Source organism: Pteropus vampyrus, unplaced genomic scaffold (genome assembly GCF_000151845.1).
Source record: "Pteropus vampyrus isolate Shadow unplaced genomic scaffold, Pvam_2.0 Scaffold123, whole genome shotgun sequence".
Classification (NCBI taxonomy): domain Eukaryota; kingdom Metazoa; phylum Chordata; class Mammalia; order Chiroptera; family Pteropodidae; genus Pteropus; species Pteropus vampyrus.
The window spans coordinates 230236-249375 of record NW_011888904.1 but is presented as its reverse complement, the minus strand read 5'-3'; the positions used below and the strand labels follow the sequence as shown (position 1 = coordinate 249375).

The window sequence follows — 19140 nt, the reverse complement described above, 5'->3', positions numbered from 1 at the left end:
GACAAACTAATTCTAAACCGTATAAGATATGATAAAGCTAGAGTAATGGAAACTGTGGTATTGGCATAAGTTCAGACAAATAGACCAATGGAATAAGAGAGCTCATAAACACATCCACCCAAGTATGGACATGTGATTTATGACAAAGGCCGCACTACAGAGAAGTGAGAAAATTGGTACTGGGACAATTATATAGCCATATGGGATATTTGTAACCTCAGGGGAGAATGATTTATTCAAGTATTGAAGAGCAGTAACCAAAAAGGAAAAGACAAACTAATTAATATTAAAAGACACCATTATGAAAAGGCAAGCCAAAGTGGGAGAAGACCTTTACTACATGTGTAACTGATAAAGAGCTCATATCCAGGATATATTAAGAATTCTAACAAGTCAATAAGATAGTCAACCAAACAGAAAAAAGAAGCAAAGATTTCACAAAAGAGGAAATTCAAATGTCCAACAAACATGAAAAAGTGCTTAACCTAATTATCAATCAAGAGAATGCAATTAAAACCACAGTGAGATAGTACTTTATATCTGATTGGCTATAAAAAGAGTCTGACAATACCAAGTATTGGCAAGCATATAGAGCAACATGACCTCTCATATACTACCGGTGGCAATGTAAACTGGCACAATCACTTTGCAGAATAGTTTGGCATCAGTTAGCAATTAAGACAGCAATTTCACTCATAGGTACGTGCCCTAGATAAACTTAACTACATGTACACCAAGATACATTCATGAAAATAGTATTATCGTAATTGCCAAATTGGAAACAATCCAGGTGTCCATCAATGGGACACTGGCTAAATAAAATGATATATTCACATGACAGAATATTATACAGAATTGGAATGGAAAGAACTATACCTACATATAACAACATGGATAAATTACAAAACATAATTTTGCGTGAAAGAAGCCAGACGCACAATAATTAATATGGTTCAGTTCTTTTATGTTAAGTTCAGAAACAGGCCAAACTAATTTATATATTAGAAATGTCTATTGAAAACAAAATGCTTACTTAGATGCTAAAAGCAAGGAACACATAAAGTTCAGAGGGGAAGGGGTTATAATCAGGAAGAGGGCGGCATAGGAGACTTGAGGTATTGGCAATGTTCTATTTCTTGAAGTCAGTAGTAGTTACACAGATATTTACAATATTTGCAATAATTTATTAAGCTACATAATTATGTATCATCACTTTTTAGTGTGATATGCATAACGAAAAAAGTTTTTAAATGTTATGTGTCTAAATAAGCATTCTAACTTACATGTGATATATTTTCTTTTGTTCAAAGATATACACCACTCTTGAAAGTAAATGTGGAACTTTTTATGTTTTCCTTTAAATGGTACAAAATCTGCAACTAGACAGGAGAATGGGAGCTCTCATTTTTGAGAATGGTGAAAATGCAGAGAGGACATGCTTGGTAGCAGATATTTTCTAACATACTTTTTAACAAATATTGAATATTCTAAGACGGACGAATAGGTAGGAAGACAGAGAGATTTTAGTTATGATTCCATGGCCTGAATGAAATAAGGTACTATGACCATCAGTGTTTCCGAGCCATGCTGTCTTTGTTTTATCCTCACAGAACTCTTCCTCTGGAGTAATGCTTTCTCGGATAACAGTTGAGCATGGAAGAGACAAGGTTATTAAACAACTGTCATAAAAAATAAGCCCATGAAAAGATGCTCAACACATTAGCCCTCAGGGAAATGCAAATCAAAACCACAGTGAGATGCCACTTGCTCCCACTAGGATGACTATATTTGGAAAGGGAGATAATAAGGAGTGTTGGTGAGAATGCTTACAAATTGGAACTCTGTCAACACATGCAAGTGCAAATGTAAAATCATTCAGGTGTTTTCGAAAACAGTCTGGCAGTTCCTCTAATAGTTAAACATGGAGTTACCATTTGATCCAACTATTTTTCTATTAGATATATACCTGAGAAATGAAAACATATGTGAACACAAAAACTCATACACAAATGTTCATAGAACATTATTCGTAATAGCCAAGACATAAAACAACCCAAATGCCCACAAACTAACTTATAAATGGATAAATAAAATCTGGTATTATCCATGAAATGGAATAATATTCAGCCATAAAAAAGAATAAAGTAGTGGCACACGCTACAACGTGAATGTTGAAAACATTGTGTTAAGTAAAAGAAGCCAGATAAAAGGTTGTATATTATTTGATTCTATTTATATAAAATATCTAGAATAGGCTAATCCATAGAAACAGAAAATAATTGAGTGGTTGCCTAGAACAGGAAAGATCAGTAGGTTAGAGGGTGACAGCTAAGAGGTACAAAGGTTTCTTTTTGGAGTAATTAAAATGTTCTAAAATCGATTGTGGTAATGATGGCAAAACTCTGTGAATATACTAAAAGCCATTAAATTGTATACTTTAAATGGGTGAATTATATGGTGTACGAATTATATCTCAAGAGATCTTTAAAAATATTTAAAAAGTCATCATTCCATCATGCTATTTAGCATTTCTAAACAACCCAACTTGGGCCAAAGTATCCCAGTTTTAAACACCACACTTTACACCTTAATGGAAACACTGTATAGATGAGACAGAAAAATACAACAAACTCTTCTTTGGATATTGGTGTCCTGATGAAAGGAGGCTTCACTGATGCTTCACTAACACCAATTTATATCCTCATGTGACATCCTGGGACAGTGCATTCTAGGAAGTATTGGGATGGGTAAAGTTTGCTTTGTGTGTGTGTGAGAGAGGGAGGGAGAGAGAGAGAGAGGGAGGGAGAGAGAGAGAAAGAGAGAGAGAGTTTGAAAGATAATTTTGAAAGAAAAGATGGGAAAAAAGAACTAGAATGAAATCTCCACTGAGGTGTATTCTCAGGTTGATCAATTTTAGGAAAATGTTGAGGATCTGGAAACTGATTCCCTTAAAACTATGCATGCCTGAATTTCCCTTGGGAAGACTTCATGTACCCTAGTTCGAAGACCTGAGTTGTGATTCAAAAGCCTTGTTTTTCAAGGCTGCAATCTCTGCTAAAGCTTCCCTAGCAGCAAAAGCCAAGAATTTGAGTCTGATTCCTACATTCAGCTGGGCCAGCCTCCTCAAAGTGCTAAGCCCCACATGGATGCTCAGCCTCACAGTCTAATTTTAATGTGAGAAAGGAGGAAGGAAGGGCCACATTCAGTTAATATATCAAATTATAATTGCACTTTGCTAAAGATTTCTCATTTTAGCAGTGATTCTGCTGCAGGTGGGCACAGTCAATACTGTCTACTGCAAGGAAAAGGTATAATACTGAGAAAAGGACAAAGAGGACAGTGTCATCAGGAGAGTCTGGTGGCACAGTGGGAACAGAAGCCAGCCTGAGCAGGTTAGAGGTTGATCTGGAGCCAAGCCACAGAACATAGCAAAAATGTAGGAAGCTCAACCAAGGAGATAGATGGGCAGATAGTAAGAGGAAGACCTCAGAGCTGAGGAGGGTTTGTTTTCAGGATGGGAGAAAGTTGAGAATATTTATGAGATAAAGAGAAGAAATCAGGAAGGAGATGTGAGAGAGGGAACTGAGAAGCCTGAGAAGTTGACGGAATGAAGAGATAGGGGAGGGATCAGCTTTGAATTGTGGAAGGACACCTGGGGAGCCTCTTCCTTACTGCGTAGAAAAGAAGGGGCAGCTCTGCAGAGATTTTTGGTGGACATGGGATTATTTATGGAGCTCAGGTCATGTGACCTCCATTTCTCTGAAGTCCTGGTGGCAGAATGAGAAGTGGCTGAGAAGGAAGATAGGAGAAGGGTGGGGCCCTAGGATACCAGTGAGGGTTGGAAAATCAGCTGTAGGGAATGGCAGCTGGAGGCAGTAAGAGGTGACTCAGTGGTCAGCAAAGCTTGGTGGCGGGGGGTGGGGCAGCTGGGCTTAGTTGCATGAAATCTGTAAGACTTCATTCTTCCATCTGGGAGATGCAATGAGTTGGGGGCTGCCCAGAGTTGGAGAAGTTAGAAATGTGGAAGAAGTTCCAGGGGAGAGAGGTTTAGCCATGAAGTCCAAGGTTCCAGCATGGAAGGAGGAAAGACCTGGGCAGAAGGGTGAGCTTTTCATATAGGGAGGAGGCATGAGAATTACATACTAAGTCAAGTTGTATTCAGAGCCTGCTATGTGCTACCTGACATGGGAACCTGGCTGATCAGCATATGGCCAAACAATGAGGAACCTATGGGAAAATTCCTGCTGAGGTTACCAACAACCACTTCCCCATGCCTTTATCACTGCATAGCCATCTCCGGAGAGGAAAACAGATTTAAACTGAATTCCTCGAATATTTGGGGTCTCTCAATCTCTCTCATTCTCTATCTCTGGGAGACCACACTCTAAGGAGTGTTATTCTTTCTCTAAAAATCTCTCCTTTCGACTCTGACTCTGGCCTGAGCTTGAATTCTTTCCTGTGCGGTATCAGGACCCTCACTGACTCTCTCTGTGCAGGATTAGGATTCTCACTCCAGGGAATTTGCCCTGTCTTGCATCACTTTGAAGAGAGAGGCCACCAAACAGGGAGATCAGGAAGATGGTGCTGAGCAGGTTGAGCAGGACCGAGTGGGGAAAGCAGGGAGGAGAGCAGATTCGAACCACAAGGGTATCTAAAGTGTCCTGTGTGTATAATACAGGACTAGCCTCATTTGGCCTTATGTATGTGCTTAGACCAAACTGAGCCATACTGTGGGTGTAAAATATATACTGGACTCTGAAGACAATGTGAAAAAAAAATGTTAAATAGCTATTTAACAAATATTCGCATTGATTACTTGTTTAAGTGATATTTTGAGTATTTTGGGTTAAATAAAATATATTAAAATTCACCTGTTTTTACCTTTTTAATGTTGCTACTAGAAAAGTTTAAATTCACACATGGCTTGCATAATATTCCTGTCACCAGATACTGGTATAGATACTCCCTCCCAGTGACATGGATTGTCTGTGACATGACTGTGGCCCCAGCACCTGGAACAGGGACCTATACAGAGAGGCCTCATTAAATGGTGTGTGTGTGTGTGTGAATTGATGAGTAGATGAGTTAAATTCATGAATGAACGGGTGAATGGGTGAACAAGGAATATATGTGGTGTTCAAGGACTTGGTCAGTTTTTTCTAAATTGTTGAGGATTATATGTGAGTTCACAGATGAATGAAAGAGAAATAGAGGTAGTTAGAAATGAGGAAAGCTCACTAAGGCTTTGAGGTAGGAAGTCTCAAAGAGCATTTTATGGGACCAAACTTAATATAAGGGCTGAAGAACCTGGACCCTTGCCTCACTCCTTTATTTTCCTTTTAAAAAGTCCTCCTGTAGCACTTCTTAATATATGCCAGGGACTGTCGTAGGCATTTTGCATATAGGAACTCATTTAAACTTCACATTGCCCTATGAGGCAGACGCTCTTATTATTTCCCTTTTACAGTTAAAGAAACTAAGGCATAGAGATGTTAAGTAACTTGCCTAGGATTATCCAGTAAATGATGGAACTGGTATTTGAACCAGACTTTCTTTCCCCAGTGTCCATACTCTATTACACCATCCTGTCTCTTGTCCTGTCATCTCGCCCCATCCCCAAGCTGCTCTCCAATAGACAGAGGTATTTTTCTTCTCCTTTTACTGATCTCTCTTCCAGAGAGTCCCTTGGACCTCGTATTCCTAGAGAAAGTTCTCAGTGAAACTTGCTTACTGGAAACAATTGTAAGTAACCCCCCAACTTCTTCATAAAGGACACACAGACACACCTGTAACTGCAAGGTCAAATACAACAACCAGATAACCTTGCCTCTCCCTCTCCTACGACCCTCTGCCCCCACCCCATTCACTATGCCTAGATCCCTGAGCCAGACCCACACCAAATTCTTCCTCCCCAGCCCAGGAGACTCTACTCCCTAACCTGGGATTGGCCCTCCCCTGCCTTTCTGGGCAGACTAGAAGGAAGTGAGTGTTGGAGGAGCCTGAGACTTCATAACTAAGCAAATGCTTTACCTGTCAGTCTAGCAGATGCCTGCAAGGTGACTACATGGGTATAGAATAGGGAACTTTCCAGACATCACCTTGGCCAGTGCCCAAGAAAGGCCTCAATCCCATCCACCAGAGTCTTCTTTCCAGACTCAGGTTGGATTTATCCAGTGACAGAATGGCCCTGAACTACCACCCACTGGGAGCCAGTGCCCGGGATATGCCTCAGTCTTACCCACCAGGGACTCTTTCCCAGACTCAGCTTAGATCCCACCAGTGACAGAGCAGCCCTGAATTTCTACCCAATGGGAGCAGCCCTAGCCCAGGATTTCCATCTTCAGGGCCAAACACAGATTGGAACACTAAAAAGGAATCAACAGGCCATCTTCCTTTCTTTCTCTCTCTCATTAAATTGTGAATAATAATGCATTTACTTATTCTCCCACTTAAAAAGTTGTTTAAATCCTTTGAAGAATCTTGCAAGGTAGCTTGGCTAGACAGCAGGCAGGACAGTCCAGTGCCTCTGGTGGGGGGGCCACGGTCTTCCACTCTCCTGTCTTTTGGTCCAGCAAGTAGGCGTTTGGATTGATAGTGTAGTCCTTTGACTGGACATCGGTAGCTGTGGTGACACCCCCGCATACAAACACTTTGTTGTCTCCAATGGAGCATATGGCATGGGACACATCCAAGGGGCAGTTGTTGGGCAAGAGAGGCACTGAAGTGGTCGTCTTGCTGGCCTTTATCTTCTGCAGGTTGATTTCCACACTCTGCCGGTGGCTGTGCACACAAAGGATGTTGTCCTGCTGGAAAGAGAGCAGGGGCCTGTGGTTGAACTCAATGGGGAAAGTGATACACTGGACCACGTCCCCAGTGTTGGTGTCAAAGCAGTCTACCACCCCAACCCGGGAAATGAAGCCCTTCACCAAGCACCGTCCCGTAACAATGTACAGGTTCCGGTCACCCTTTGTGATCACAGCTGTGCCATCCATAGGGATGCTCATCTTCCCTGCCAGGCACCAGGCCTCCTTGCGCTCATCATAGCGATAGATGTTAGAGACATACCGCCTTGGGGCAATGCTCCCACCCACTGAGTACACTGTCCCTCCGCAGGTCACCATGGTGTGGAAGACAAGCCCAATTGGCAGGTCAGGCAACTTGGTCCAGGAGTTGTCATCCATGTCATATCGCCAAGCTGTCTTCAGCCCTGAAATCTGCTCAGTGGTGCCCCCAGAGATGTAGATGTAGCGACCAGCAGAGGTGGCACTAAGTGCTGCAGCCCGATAGGGCATCTCTGAGAGCTTCAACCACAGGTTCTCCTGTATAATATAAGCAAACACTCCATCGTTGAACTTGCCATGGGCCTTCTGGCCACCTAGGATGACCACTGAATCAAGCAGGGCCCCTTTCCGCTGGTAGCTCAGCAGGCTGGATGGCTTCTCCTGCTTGCGGTCCACAAGGACACTCTCAATCAGGGCTGCATGCGCAGAGCTGTTCTCTATGCCCATCAACTTGTTGCTGGCAAACATCAGCGTCTTGTTGGAGACAGCATTAAGATTGATGTAACTGAAGAACTTCTTCACATACTTTTCCCGCTCATCCTTCCGGAAGTACACCCAGTTGATGAGTGCGCTGAGAGCCTGGTCCTCATTGAGCACATGCAAGTTTTCATCTCGGAGCAGGCGGCCAAAGATGATAGGTGGACAGCGCATGAAGTGCATGGAGCCTTCAGGACTGGCCCAGTAGTGGAAGTTGTCCCGAATGCCGGAGTAGGCCAAGTCCGACACCTCTTTGAGTTCAAACAACTCGGCCAAGAAGAGGTAGCGTAAGCAGTTGGCACGGCGGATGGACTTAATCAAGAAGTCATTGCAGTGGATTCTAAGGCGTGGTGTGTTGAAATACTGGGCCCCACGAAGGAGTTCCTCCACATTCTGCTCTGAGATCACCACCTTGCCACTGTAGAAGTAGTCCAGGAGCTGGTCCACTGTGGCTGGACTCAGGTAGTTGGGGTCAATGGTGATGAAAAGCTCATCGGTGTTCTTCATGTCGTTGCTGGAGATAAGGCTCTTCACCAGTGGAGAGACAGCTGCCAGCACGTTGCGATGTGCAAAGAAGACATGGTGGTCCACAGTCAGGGCCATGTCCCAGTACTCTTTGCGTTTCCTCTGTTTGTTCAGGTTCTGCAGCACGAAGCTGTTGTAGTTTTTCTCAGTGAATTCTAATTTCATGGTGCTTCTTGCTGGGGCTGAGGCAGAAGATCAGCAGCAGGTACTGGAGAACAGACTTTCTCAGGCCTTTGGGATTCAGATTGATGGTTGGTTGCAGAGCAGTTGATCAGGGAGGAGTGGGGATGGGAGAGAGGATGATGTCATAGAGTGGATGAGGTCATCACAATGCAGGCCCCCCTGAGGCTTGTCTCAGAGGCACAGGCCTTTCTCCCCTCTGATGGTTTCAACCTGCTGAGGCCAGACACTCTACCAGGAACGAGTGCTCAGGGCCCAAAGCTCAGGAGGAAACTCCGAGATGGGTTGCGACCTCAGTTCAAGGCTGCTTCTGAAATGTCAGAGCCAGTTTGGGTGGGAGTGGTGGAGGGAGGGATAAGGGGAGGCTTGGGGAAGGAAAGAGGGTATTAGATCATCTAGAAGAATCCCCCCATTTGTACAGGAAGAAAACTGAGGCCCAGAGAAGAGATAGGACTTGCCAAAGATCGCATAGCCAGTTAAAAATGGAGCAGGGCCTGGAGCCCAAGTCTTCTGTAACTTAGGACTCTTCCCACCCTTCAAGAAAGCCCTTTACTACTCAGCTTTCCCTAGTCTCTGATTCTTTGGCCTTGAAGTAACTTTCTCTGCCAAGGCTCCTGGGCATCAGAGAAGAAAAGCTGTCCTTTGGCTTTTGACCTTTGTGGCCACAGATACCATTTTTTAAAAAAATAGAGGGAGAGGTGGGAGCCACTCATTGGAGCAGAGATGCAGTAGTTATCCAACACTAGGAGATAGGAGAGCCTCTGAAGCCCTGATTATTTCAGTTTTACGGCAGACTGGGACATTCTCTCTACATTTCCAAGTGTCTAGTTGTAAAATGTTAGGGGCTGCGGTGAGTCAGCTCTCTCCAAGTGCGGACTTGGACAGGTTGCCCATTCTCTCTAAAACTCAGTTTCTGCATCTATGAGATGGGAATAATAGTACCTGCTTCGAAGATTATTAAGAGTTTAAATGAGAAAATGACTAGAGAGTGTTAAGCACCGTGTCTGGCTAGTAGCAAACGTTCAATAAATGCTAGCTGACGTTACTTTATTACTATTACATTAGTTCGCCAAGAGCTGGCATTTCTGGATGCTCCTTTCATAAGTACTTGTCGGCGTGGTTTTTGGGAAGTCTGGAATCCCCCGGTCCCCTCTGGGCAGGATCCCTGCGCCTCCTCCGGCCACGCGGTGGGGCTGAAGGGTTACCTCCTGCCAGGGAGCCAGCCAGCGGACCCGGCGCGCCGCCTCCGCCCCCGCCCTCGCTGCGCCGCACCCCTCTCCTGGGTGCGGGGAGCCGCAGGGTTTTCCCTTTTCCGCTGGCCTGCCACACAACCGCGTTCCCCCGGGGAAAGGCGGCAGTGCAGGTCTACCCGCTACGATCACCTCAAACACGCCAGTATCCACTTGGGTAATGAGCCCCAGATGGAGTGTGCAGGACCCGGCGGCCGGGCAGGAGCCTTCTCAGATCCACCCCTCGGGGCCGCGCCCCGCGGGGTGCTCGCAGACTCCGCTAGCTCGGCACCCCAGTCTCTCGGCTGGTGTGGGGCTCCCGCAGTTCCCGTAGCGTCTGTGCCGAGAAAGGATGAGGGCCAGCTGGAGCACCCTCCTCCACCCTCCCCCACCATGGAGGGGGCTGGCTCCTGCGGGGCCCCACCCGGAGCCTTTGGAGACGTCCAGGAAGGGTATCGTCATGCAGGCCCCAACGGCATTGCGACATGGTGCAGAAAGAACCTAGACTCGGGCTCCCCCGACCCAGTCTCTTCCATCCTGGATCTTAAGCCCCACTCCTGACTCTCAGCCGGTCCTTCAGGCTCCTACTAGGATAAAGTGTCACCCGGAGCCTTGGAAATGTGAGCCCACCAGCTCTCTTCTTCCTTGGCTTAGTGAGTTCTCATTACAATTCACTGTTTTTCTCTCATCCTTTCATCCCAGACTTGGCTTTTTCTTTGATTATTTGAAAATTATTTAAAAGTACCTACCTTTTAATATTGAATTTGTTCACCTTGATGCCTGAACAGGATAGAGGCACTCAGTCTCTTGAGATACCTGTCGCCACAAGGCTGAAGGCTAAGAACTTCTGTTTTCCCTATGGGAAGAAGGCTTAGGTTGCAGCCTCTCCACCACGGACTAGTTGTGTGCCTTAGATGAGTTCCTCCTGGCTCCTTTCTCTGCCAATGAGAATAATTGAGCTCTGATTCTCCTGCCTTGATCTCTCTAGAGGCAGCCGCAACTTGAGCAGAGAATGAGGCCTCTTAGTGTTGATGCCAAACACCTCTCTCCCATTGGCCTCCAGGCCTGCCCTTATGAGAGGTTGGCAGACCTCACCTCCCAGGGCATCCCTGTCCAGGAGTAAGGGTTGGGTAGGTGAGGTCCTGCTGCTTCACCTGCTCCTTTGCCCCCACACCCTTCAGCCTTGGGGGCATGTTGGTGGAGGAGGTGGCCATGCCCCTTTGCTTTTGTTTTGGGCCCCAGAACACCAGGGCAGGAAGATCTCTTATTGGATGCTTCCATCTGGTTAAGGAGTTAGGGAGTGTCGTAGAGACCTGAGATGATCCAGTAGACCTAATTCCATGTGCCAGACCTTATACAGTTGGACAAATTGACATTCAGAGAGGATAAGGGGCTGGTTCAACTCGGAGAGCACAGAGCTAGGACTTGGAGCCAGAGCTCCTGACTCCTTCCTCTGCCCTCTCACTACAAAGGAGAGCTGGAATCTGGCTTGTCTTCTGCTTTTGCTGAACTCATGAAAGTTGCCATCCTTAAGAAATCCATTAAAGAAGTGAGATTAGTGCCCACTTGCTCAGCCAATTTTGTTGTCTGGCTTTTCTTCAGCCTGGAAAGCTCCCCTGGTCAGTGTTTTCCTTACTCCAGCCAACTGAGGAAACAGACTCCAGCCTAAAGAGGCTGGCTATATGCCAACGTCCACCACCTGGTTATGTATGTGTGTGTATTGGGTGGAGGGTGTCCCTCGTAGCCACCAAGAAGTTCATTGACTGGTCATTGAGTCCCCGTTGCTCAGAGTGGCTGCCCAGATGTGGCCAGAAAAAGGCCTCAGCCCAAGTCCCTCACGTATCCTCAGCGTCCTGCCTAGCTCAGCATTTTCTGTTCATGGAGACTCCCTAGGGGAGGGGACCTAATATTCTAACCTTCCGGGGACCATCAGGTAATATCAGTTTGTTCGGAAGCCTTGAAGAAAATGAGGTGCATGTTTTAAAGATACACAGATCTAGCCTGGAACTGGAAAATTCAGGAACTGTCTTTCAGTATCTCCACCTCTTTTGTACTCCTAACAACTGGCATTCTCATTTCTATATACAGTATTTCCAACTTGGGTAACTTGGGTAGCATAGCTTTGGCTTGCCCTGGCCCTAATTCAAAGTCATGGCACCCTTAATTTTTTAGTTTCCCTGGTAAACTCTCTCTCCATGATTCTTAGCTCAAATTCTTGGTCCATATCTACTCTAGTCCAATCAACTATGTGGTGATAGGTCACATGGTTCAAAACATGGCTACCCAAAGAACACAGTCTACAGGGGGAAAAGTTGGAGGCATTCAGAAGCTTAGACAGGAACTCAGAGTTATGGGTTACCTTAGTCACCGATAAAGAATCGGGTATGAATCACAGGGGAAGAAAATATTACACAAAAGATTTTATTGTTGTCTTAGTCAATATCTCTGGGTGAAATGAAGGGCACAGCATGAGACTGTGTTCACAGTGCAACACAGACCTTCGGGAAGCATGTATCAGACTGGCCTGCTCAGACTCCAGTCTTTAAGCAGGTAACTCCCTAACTCCTGCCCCTGCTATCTTACCACCTGGAGATGCCATGGTTTCAGAGACACTCAGCTTGGCCTCTGGATTGGTCCCTCCCCCACCATACGAAATTGTTGTTTAGGGGAGCTTTGTGCAGTTTGAGGCAAAACACAGAACCAAATTAGCGACTCTAAGCCCCGCATGGGATATCTCCCAGGAACATTTGGGCCTGTCACACATTCTGGGAGGGTACAGCAGCACAGCTGCAGCCACAGCTGCCACGAACAGCCCGGGCTCCCGCCCTGTGTGTCAGGGGGAGGGCAGAGGCTGGAGAGCTTCCTCTGGGGGCCCTGAGTGAGCTCACCCTCTCCCCCACACTCACTGACTTCATCCATCCAAGGCCGCTTGGCTGAGAGCCCAGGCAGTATGAGGGGCTCTCTCCCAGAACGGGTCTTGGGCCGCCCAGCAGAGGTGGGGGAGGGGTGAATTTCAGGCCTTGCCCAGCTCCCCAGAAATCAGGAAACATATTGAGCCCTGAAATGCCAGAGAATTTTAAGAAACAAGATGGGGGAGAGGGCAAGGGGTAGTTGTGGTAGTGGTACTTTGCTATTTAAAGGTAGAAAAATGCAAAGAAGTTAAGTTTTCTTCTCCATTTGTTCTTTGGCAATCCCATTAGAGAATTCCAGGAGGCATGCAGATGACATCATGTCTTACAACTGAGAAATCTCAGTAATTCTGTGAGATGGAACTCCTGCCTACACCAGTTTTCTCATGGAAGCTGCTTTATATTTATGTGTTTAAAGCTGCGTTTTATGTCACATTTAAATGAAGGTTTAATATTTTTAAATATCTACCACAAGTAGATTACAATGTATGAAGATCACAAAAAATGAACTTCAGTTCTCAGTATCACAAACATGAGGAATATAAAAAGTCCAGGGATGGATATTAAAAGTAAGAAAGGTACAAAAGCAGTTTGCTTAAAAAAATGAAAAAAAAAATTTTAAAAATTGATTTTGTCCCCAAAGTCCAAATAATTGTGGTCTAGGTAACTATCAGGGTAAAGCCTTCATATGCTCATTCTTTTGACAAGAATGAGTTCATACAGAACTGTATATCCGAGTATGTGTGCAAGAGATGCACACATGCATCACACACAAGCATGTACACCCACAAGGACAAACACACAGCTAATGTTCTTCTAGGTACTTCATACCACGTTCTTAAGTCTGCCACCTTCCCATTATGTTTGATAAGTTATTTCTTTGGAGGCAGCACATTTTCTTCAAAGAAGCCCTGGTTAACAACATTCCCTGCTGGGAAGTATCTGGCCACCACAAAGGAGGACCCATCACTTGCAGATGCCTTCCCCACTCCCATCTTCTTTGTGTTCTTCCACACCATGGCCGTGAAGTGTCCTGTAGGGGAGCAGGTGGGGGGGTGGGGGGAGGGAAGGGGAACAGGTTAGTTATCAGAGCCTGAGGAAGGATGTTTCAAATGATTCTTGACCTCCTATACCATCTTGCCAGGCTCGGGGAAGCTTATCTTTGCAAATAGCAATCAGATGAAGGAGACACAAAACATACCAACTGCCTGATTTTTTTATAGCATCAGGTCCTCTCGATCAGCCACACAGACCCTACTCACCTCACCACTTTCCGATGCCCAAAGGTTTCATGGGTCTCCCAGATATCATCAAAGCCCAGTGACCCCAACAACAAGAATGCGACCCTACTTGGCACCTGCCTCCAACCCTCCCCGCAAACTGCACTCTTGAAAGTTACCAACGATCTCCATGTTCCTTCCCAATCGTCCCTTCGTCCTCATCCCCCTTGACATCTCAGGAACATTTAATAAGGTTGACTCCTCCCCTTTTCAAAGCACTCTCCCCTTTGGGTTTCCATGATGCCACCTCTCCTGGCATTCCTGCTATCTTACTGCTTCTCCCTCCTCCTCTTGATCTCACTTGTTGGAGGACCTGTATTTCCCAAGGCTCAGTTCTCAGCTGTTTTCTTGCTGCATTCTTTAGGCAATTTCATCTTTCCCTGGCTCCCAAATTTATTTCTCCAGCCCAAATCTCTCCTCTGTGTTTCAGACACAACTACTTACTTGACATTTCCACTTGGATGACTCACAGGCATCTCCCATTTAACTCATTCTTGATTTTGGTCCACCCAGAGTTACTCCTCTCTCTACCCTCCCATTTCCATTAATGGCACCTCTATGCACACAATCCTGGGGATTGGTCTGCATTCCTCCCTCTACCTCATTTCCCTATAACAGCCCATCATTCAATCCTGATGACTCTAACTCCAAAATACATCTCAGGTCCACACACTCTGAAAACTTTGATCTCAAACACAAACTTTCCTCACTTGGGTCATTATAATAGCCCTTGAGTGGTTTCCAAGCTTCCACCTTTGCTTCCTTCAATTCACTTTCTGCTTAAGTACCCAGAGTGATCATTTTGAGACCAAGTCATATCTGTTTACTTCTCTAATTTGGAATCTTTTGACTGGTTCCAAATGCACCTGGCATGAAAGTGGACGTTTTGGCCCTAGTTACCTCTAGGTTATTTCCCACCATGGAGACCTTGCACATACTAGCCACTGTGTGGAGCACTCTTCCGATGATCAACATCTGCTTGTCCCTTAGGCCTCAGCCTGCCTTAATGTATGTCTCTTGTTCAGAGAAAGCTTTCACAATCATTTTTATTTCCTGAACATCTCTCTCCCAAGATAGTATTATCACATCTGTTTTTTCTCTTCATAGTATTCTTACCATCTGCAATAATAGATTCGACTACTTGCTTATTGCTTGGCTCCTTCACTAGGCTATGAGCGTTACATGGGTAGAGTATACCCTTGCATAGCCTGGCACATGATACATGTACAATAGACTTTCATTGACTGACTGACTGAATGAATGAATGAAATGAATGAATGAATGAATGAAAAGCATATGGAAGCACCCTTTTGAACTCAGGTTTTGTCCTCACTGGAAGTGCAGGCCTTCTATGTCTTGAGCTCTTTGAGGACTTGACAAGGTAGAGCCTCCTTCAGTCCCCTCTGCTCTGAGCCAAACAGCCCAATTCCTTCTCAAGTTACTGCCTGATGTTCTAGACACCCTGAAGCTTACTGAAGCTTCTCAGCATCAGTCTCTCCTTGCTCAGGCTACCAGTTCCTTACTCACTCACTTGTCCTTTAAAACTGCTAACATGGCTTAGCTTCAACCTCCCCTTCCACTTTGGGATCAAAGAATTGATGCTCTAAGGTTCTCTGCTACATGACCATAAATTCTTCTTATCTCCTGGGAGTAAAAGTCAGGAATTCATCTCTCTCACTTTTACGGTTAAGGACTCACAGAGATCCTTTGACAGCTCAATGAGATATTTACTTCCATGTCATTCATAGAATGGCATTCATTTTCTAAAATACCCTGCAGAAAAGAAATTATATTTCCTCTGAAGGGCAGGCACCACATCTGTCTTATCAACCACCATATCCCCAGTGTTTAGCACTGGGCTTGGCACATAGCAGATACTCAATAAATACCTGATGAAGAAGAAAGAGACAGAGGGAAGAAGGAAGAAGAAAAATAATAATCAGAATATCTAAGTTTCCCATAGGGTGGTTAAGAAAGAAAGAGGGTAACCACTTTATACCCATTAGGATGGATATCATTTTTTTAAAAAAGAAGAAAAAAAAAATGTTTGTGAGGATGTGGAGAAATTGGAACCCTTGCGCATTGCCGATAGAAATACAAAATAGTGCAGCTGCTGTGGAATGCAGTATGGCAGTTCCCAAAAAGTTAAACATAGAATTATCTCATAATTCCACTTCTAAGTATATATCTAAAAGAATTAAAAACAGGGACTTTGATATTTGTACACATATTCATAGCAGCATTATTCACAATAGCCAAAAGGGAAAAAATGTCCATCGATGATGGATAGGTAAACATAATGCTGTATGTAATACAATGAAATATTATTCAGTCTTAAAAAGGAATGAAATTCTGTGGTAATCATTTCACAATATATATAAGTCAAACCATTATGCCATACATCTTAAACTTATATATTGCTTTATATCAATTAGATCTCAAAAATATTGGGGAGGGGGAAGAAATCTTGCCCCACGAATAGTTCTTAAACACTTGATACAAAATGTATTTTTAGCAAAAAAAAAAGGCAGTGGGGTGGAGAGAGAAATACTAACATATGCTACAATGTGGATGAACCTTTAGCACATTATACTAAGTGAAATAAACCAGATGCAAAAGGACAAATATTGCATGACTTCACTTATATAAGGTCCCTAGAATAGTCGAATTCATAGAGACACAAAGTAGAATAGTAGTTACTAGGGCTTGGGGTGGGAGTTAGGGAGGGATGAGAGTTATTGTTTGATGGGTTCAGAGCTTCAATTTCAGATGATGAAAAAGTTCTGGAGATGGATAGTGGTGATGGTTGCACAACAATGTGAATGTACTGAACTATAAACTTAAAAATGATTAAAATGATAAATTTTATGGTAAGTATATTTTACCATAAAATTAAAGAAAGGAAAGAAGGGAAGGAAGAAAGAAAGAGAGAAAGAAAATGAAAGAAAAGGAAAGAAAAGAAAAGAAAGAAAGGAAGAAAGAAAGAAAAGAAAGAAAGAAAGAAAAGAAAAGAAGGGAGGGAGAGAGAGGTTGAGAGTCTGGCACCCACACTTTCCTAAACCTTCCGGGAAGAGACAAAGTTGTTATCTCTCATTTGTCTCATATATGGTAAGGACTGAATAAATGTCCATCGATTAAATTCTGTTTTTTTCCCCTTACAGTTGAACTCCATTTTTACAATTTTTAAATTTAGGTATAGTCTATTTCTTTGTCTATATCCAAAAAAGATATTCCTTCTGAAAATAACCAAACATAAACACTAATCAGTAGAGCTGATGTGATACAATCAAAGCAAGAATGAAAAGAATATAAACCTTAAGTATAATTATGCATCTTTACCACTTATCCTTAAAGTTATATTAATCATTGCCCAAGAAACTCTGATTTTCGCCTGGGACTAGAGGAGAAACAATTCTTGCCATTCATTCTTGGACCTTATGCTTTCGACTCATAGCTCCAAGCTTTCAGCAGCTTTATCAGGTGTCCCTGCATTTAGGCTCAAGCCCTTTTTCATATAAGCCTTTTCTCTCAAGAGATTACATACTTTGGTCATTGACCCACCACTCTCTCTGTCACCCAGAAAGGAAGAGCTGCCATTTATCAACTGGTTGCCAAGAATATGATTCCAGACACAACATGAGCAACAGCAGCATAAATGCCTGTGGAAGTCTTTTGCAAATAGATGAGATTAAGTAATCTTTCTTCTGGTTGGGGAGGTTTCTGTCTACACAGAGATAATTAAGTATGGATATTCAGAGATGAATTAAAGGACACGACTTCCTTAGCAACCATCAGATACACACTTGTTTGTAACTCTAAACTACTAACAACTTCCTTTTTTTCATTTTCTTTTTTTCCCTAATTGTCCACAATTGTCTTTCTTGCTATGGGCCCAAACTTCCTAAAATATATGTTTGAAAAATACATTAAATAAGTTAGAGTATATCTTTGCCAGGGAAAAATGTGCAACAGCAAGAAAGAATGAGAAAGTTCTTTTTGTATTGATATGGAACAATCGTTGTCAATCTGCTGTGTGAAGAAAACAAGCACAAAACAGATCGCGTATCTGATACCTGAGCATAAACTCAGAACAACCATACAAGGATACCCTAGAAACTGGTGCCATTGGTTGGGAGGGAAAGTACCAGAGGCCAGGGATGGAAGAAAGACTTTTCGCCTTATACAGCTTGTAAATTCCATGTCATGTAAAAGTATTACTTATTCAGAATAAACAAGCAAACAAACTCATTAAGATAAAATATAACAAAGAAATTGCAAGAAACCATTTCCCTCCACTCAGCACATAGCATAGTGTTCATCACAAGATGCTGATGGGGTGGGGTGAGATTATAGGATATTTCAAAGGCCCTTTTACCTACGACATGGTCTCAGATCAGGGGACCCCTGCATAATGGTGCATCTGGTGGAGGTGTGGGGGTGGGGAGTGCTGAAGTAGGGGGATGGGCCCAACGATCTCCACCCAAATCTGTGCTCCCATCTTAGGATCAGGCTCTGTCTGACCTCAGGTATTGCCCACTGGCATAGGGGCTAATTGCTCTGGGGTTTTCTCTCTTTAGGAGTGGGAGAAGTGAGACAATGGGTGTGACAGACAGTCAGTGATCATGGAAAACTGAGTCCCATTCTCAACTCTGACACTTGTGAGATTCTTGCCTTGGAGCAGGAGCCACGGAAAGAACATCAGATTGAGGATAGAAAGTATAAAGAAGCCTCTTCCCTCTTCTGGGCCTCAGTGTCCTCCTCTGCAAAATGAGTGGAATAAAGCCCTATCTTCGAATGGTGTTACAAGGCTTACATGGCCGTGGATTGGGAGGCACTTTATAACTGTCGAGTGCACACGGGAGCAAAGCTAATAACTTGCTCTGACACATGTCCAGTTGTTTGTGAATCTTGCTCATGGGAAAAGCAGATCCAGATACTATAAAATTAAGTATTTTCTGGACATTGATCTTTATGAAAAGGATACCATATATTTAATCACTGGTAGGAGGTTGTTACTATTCCCTCCCACATCCCTCAAATTTAATTGCCACAGAGCTATCGATTCTCCCTCAGGGCACTGATAGCAGCCTCCTTGTGCCAGGCCTGAGTGCTGAGGGATGGGGGTGGTGAGGGAAGAGCCTCAGCAGATGTTTCTACCTCTGCCCCATAGTCCTGCCCACATGGTTGCAAGAACTCCTGCCCAAAAGGGTGAGCAGAAAACCACAGGAAACAGTAACTGGTTCTGAGAACATGTCACTTCCTGCTTCTGAAGAACACCCCAGAAGGTGGGAGGCCATAAGTGGCTCCACCTATGGGTGGGGTGGGGTAGAGGGATGGGGGTATGTAGAGAATCCCCCTTTTCAGTTTCCCTGGTACCTTCTGGTACCAGAGAAACTCACAGCCCTTTCCAACCCGTCCTGGGCCCCAGGAAGATCTGAGTTGGTTCTGAGGAAAGACAGGAGCCAGGTAAGGCCTGGAG

At 44.2% G+C, this 19140-nt stretch overlaps 2 protein-coding genes across 3 annotated transcripts in view; both read right to left on the bottom strand.

Moving 5' to 3' along the window:
• Positions 1–6396: 6396 nt before the first annotated feature.
• CCIN (calicin) lies at positions 6397–8339 on the bottom strand. Its single transcript, XM_011366189.1, has one exon. It carries the CDS (start codon positions 8226–8228, stop codon positions 6462–6464), a length of 1767 nt encoding a protein of 588 aa, XP_011364491.1. The 5' UTR covers positions 8229–8339; the 3' UTR covers positions 6397–6461.
• A 3538-nt stretch (positions 8340–11877) lies between these two features.
• GLIPR2 (GLI pathogenesis related 2) overlaps positions 11878–19140 on the bottom strand; it is a 19200-nt gene continuing 11937 nt past the window's right edge. The window contains exon 5 of one of the 2 annotated variants that reach the window (XM_011366187.2): positions 11878–13414. In XM_011366187.2, coding sequence (XP_011364489.1) covers positions 13254–13414 — 161 coding nt within the window. In that variant the 3' untranslated portion in view covers positions 11878–13253. The remainder of the gene's footprint in view (positions 13415–19140) is intronic. The other variant, XM_023534252.1, reaches the window with a different exon arrangement.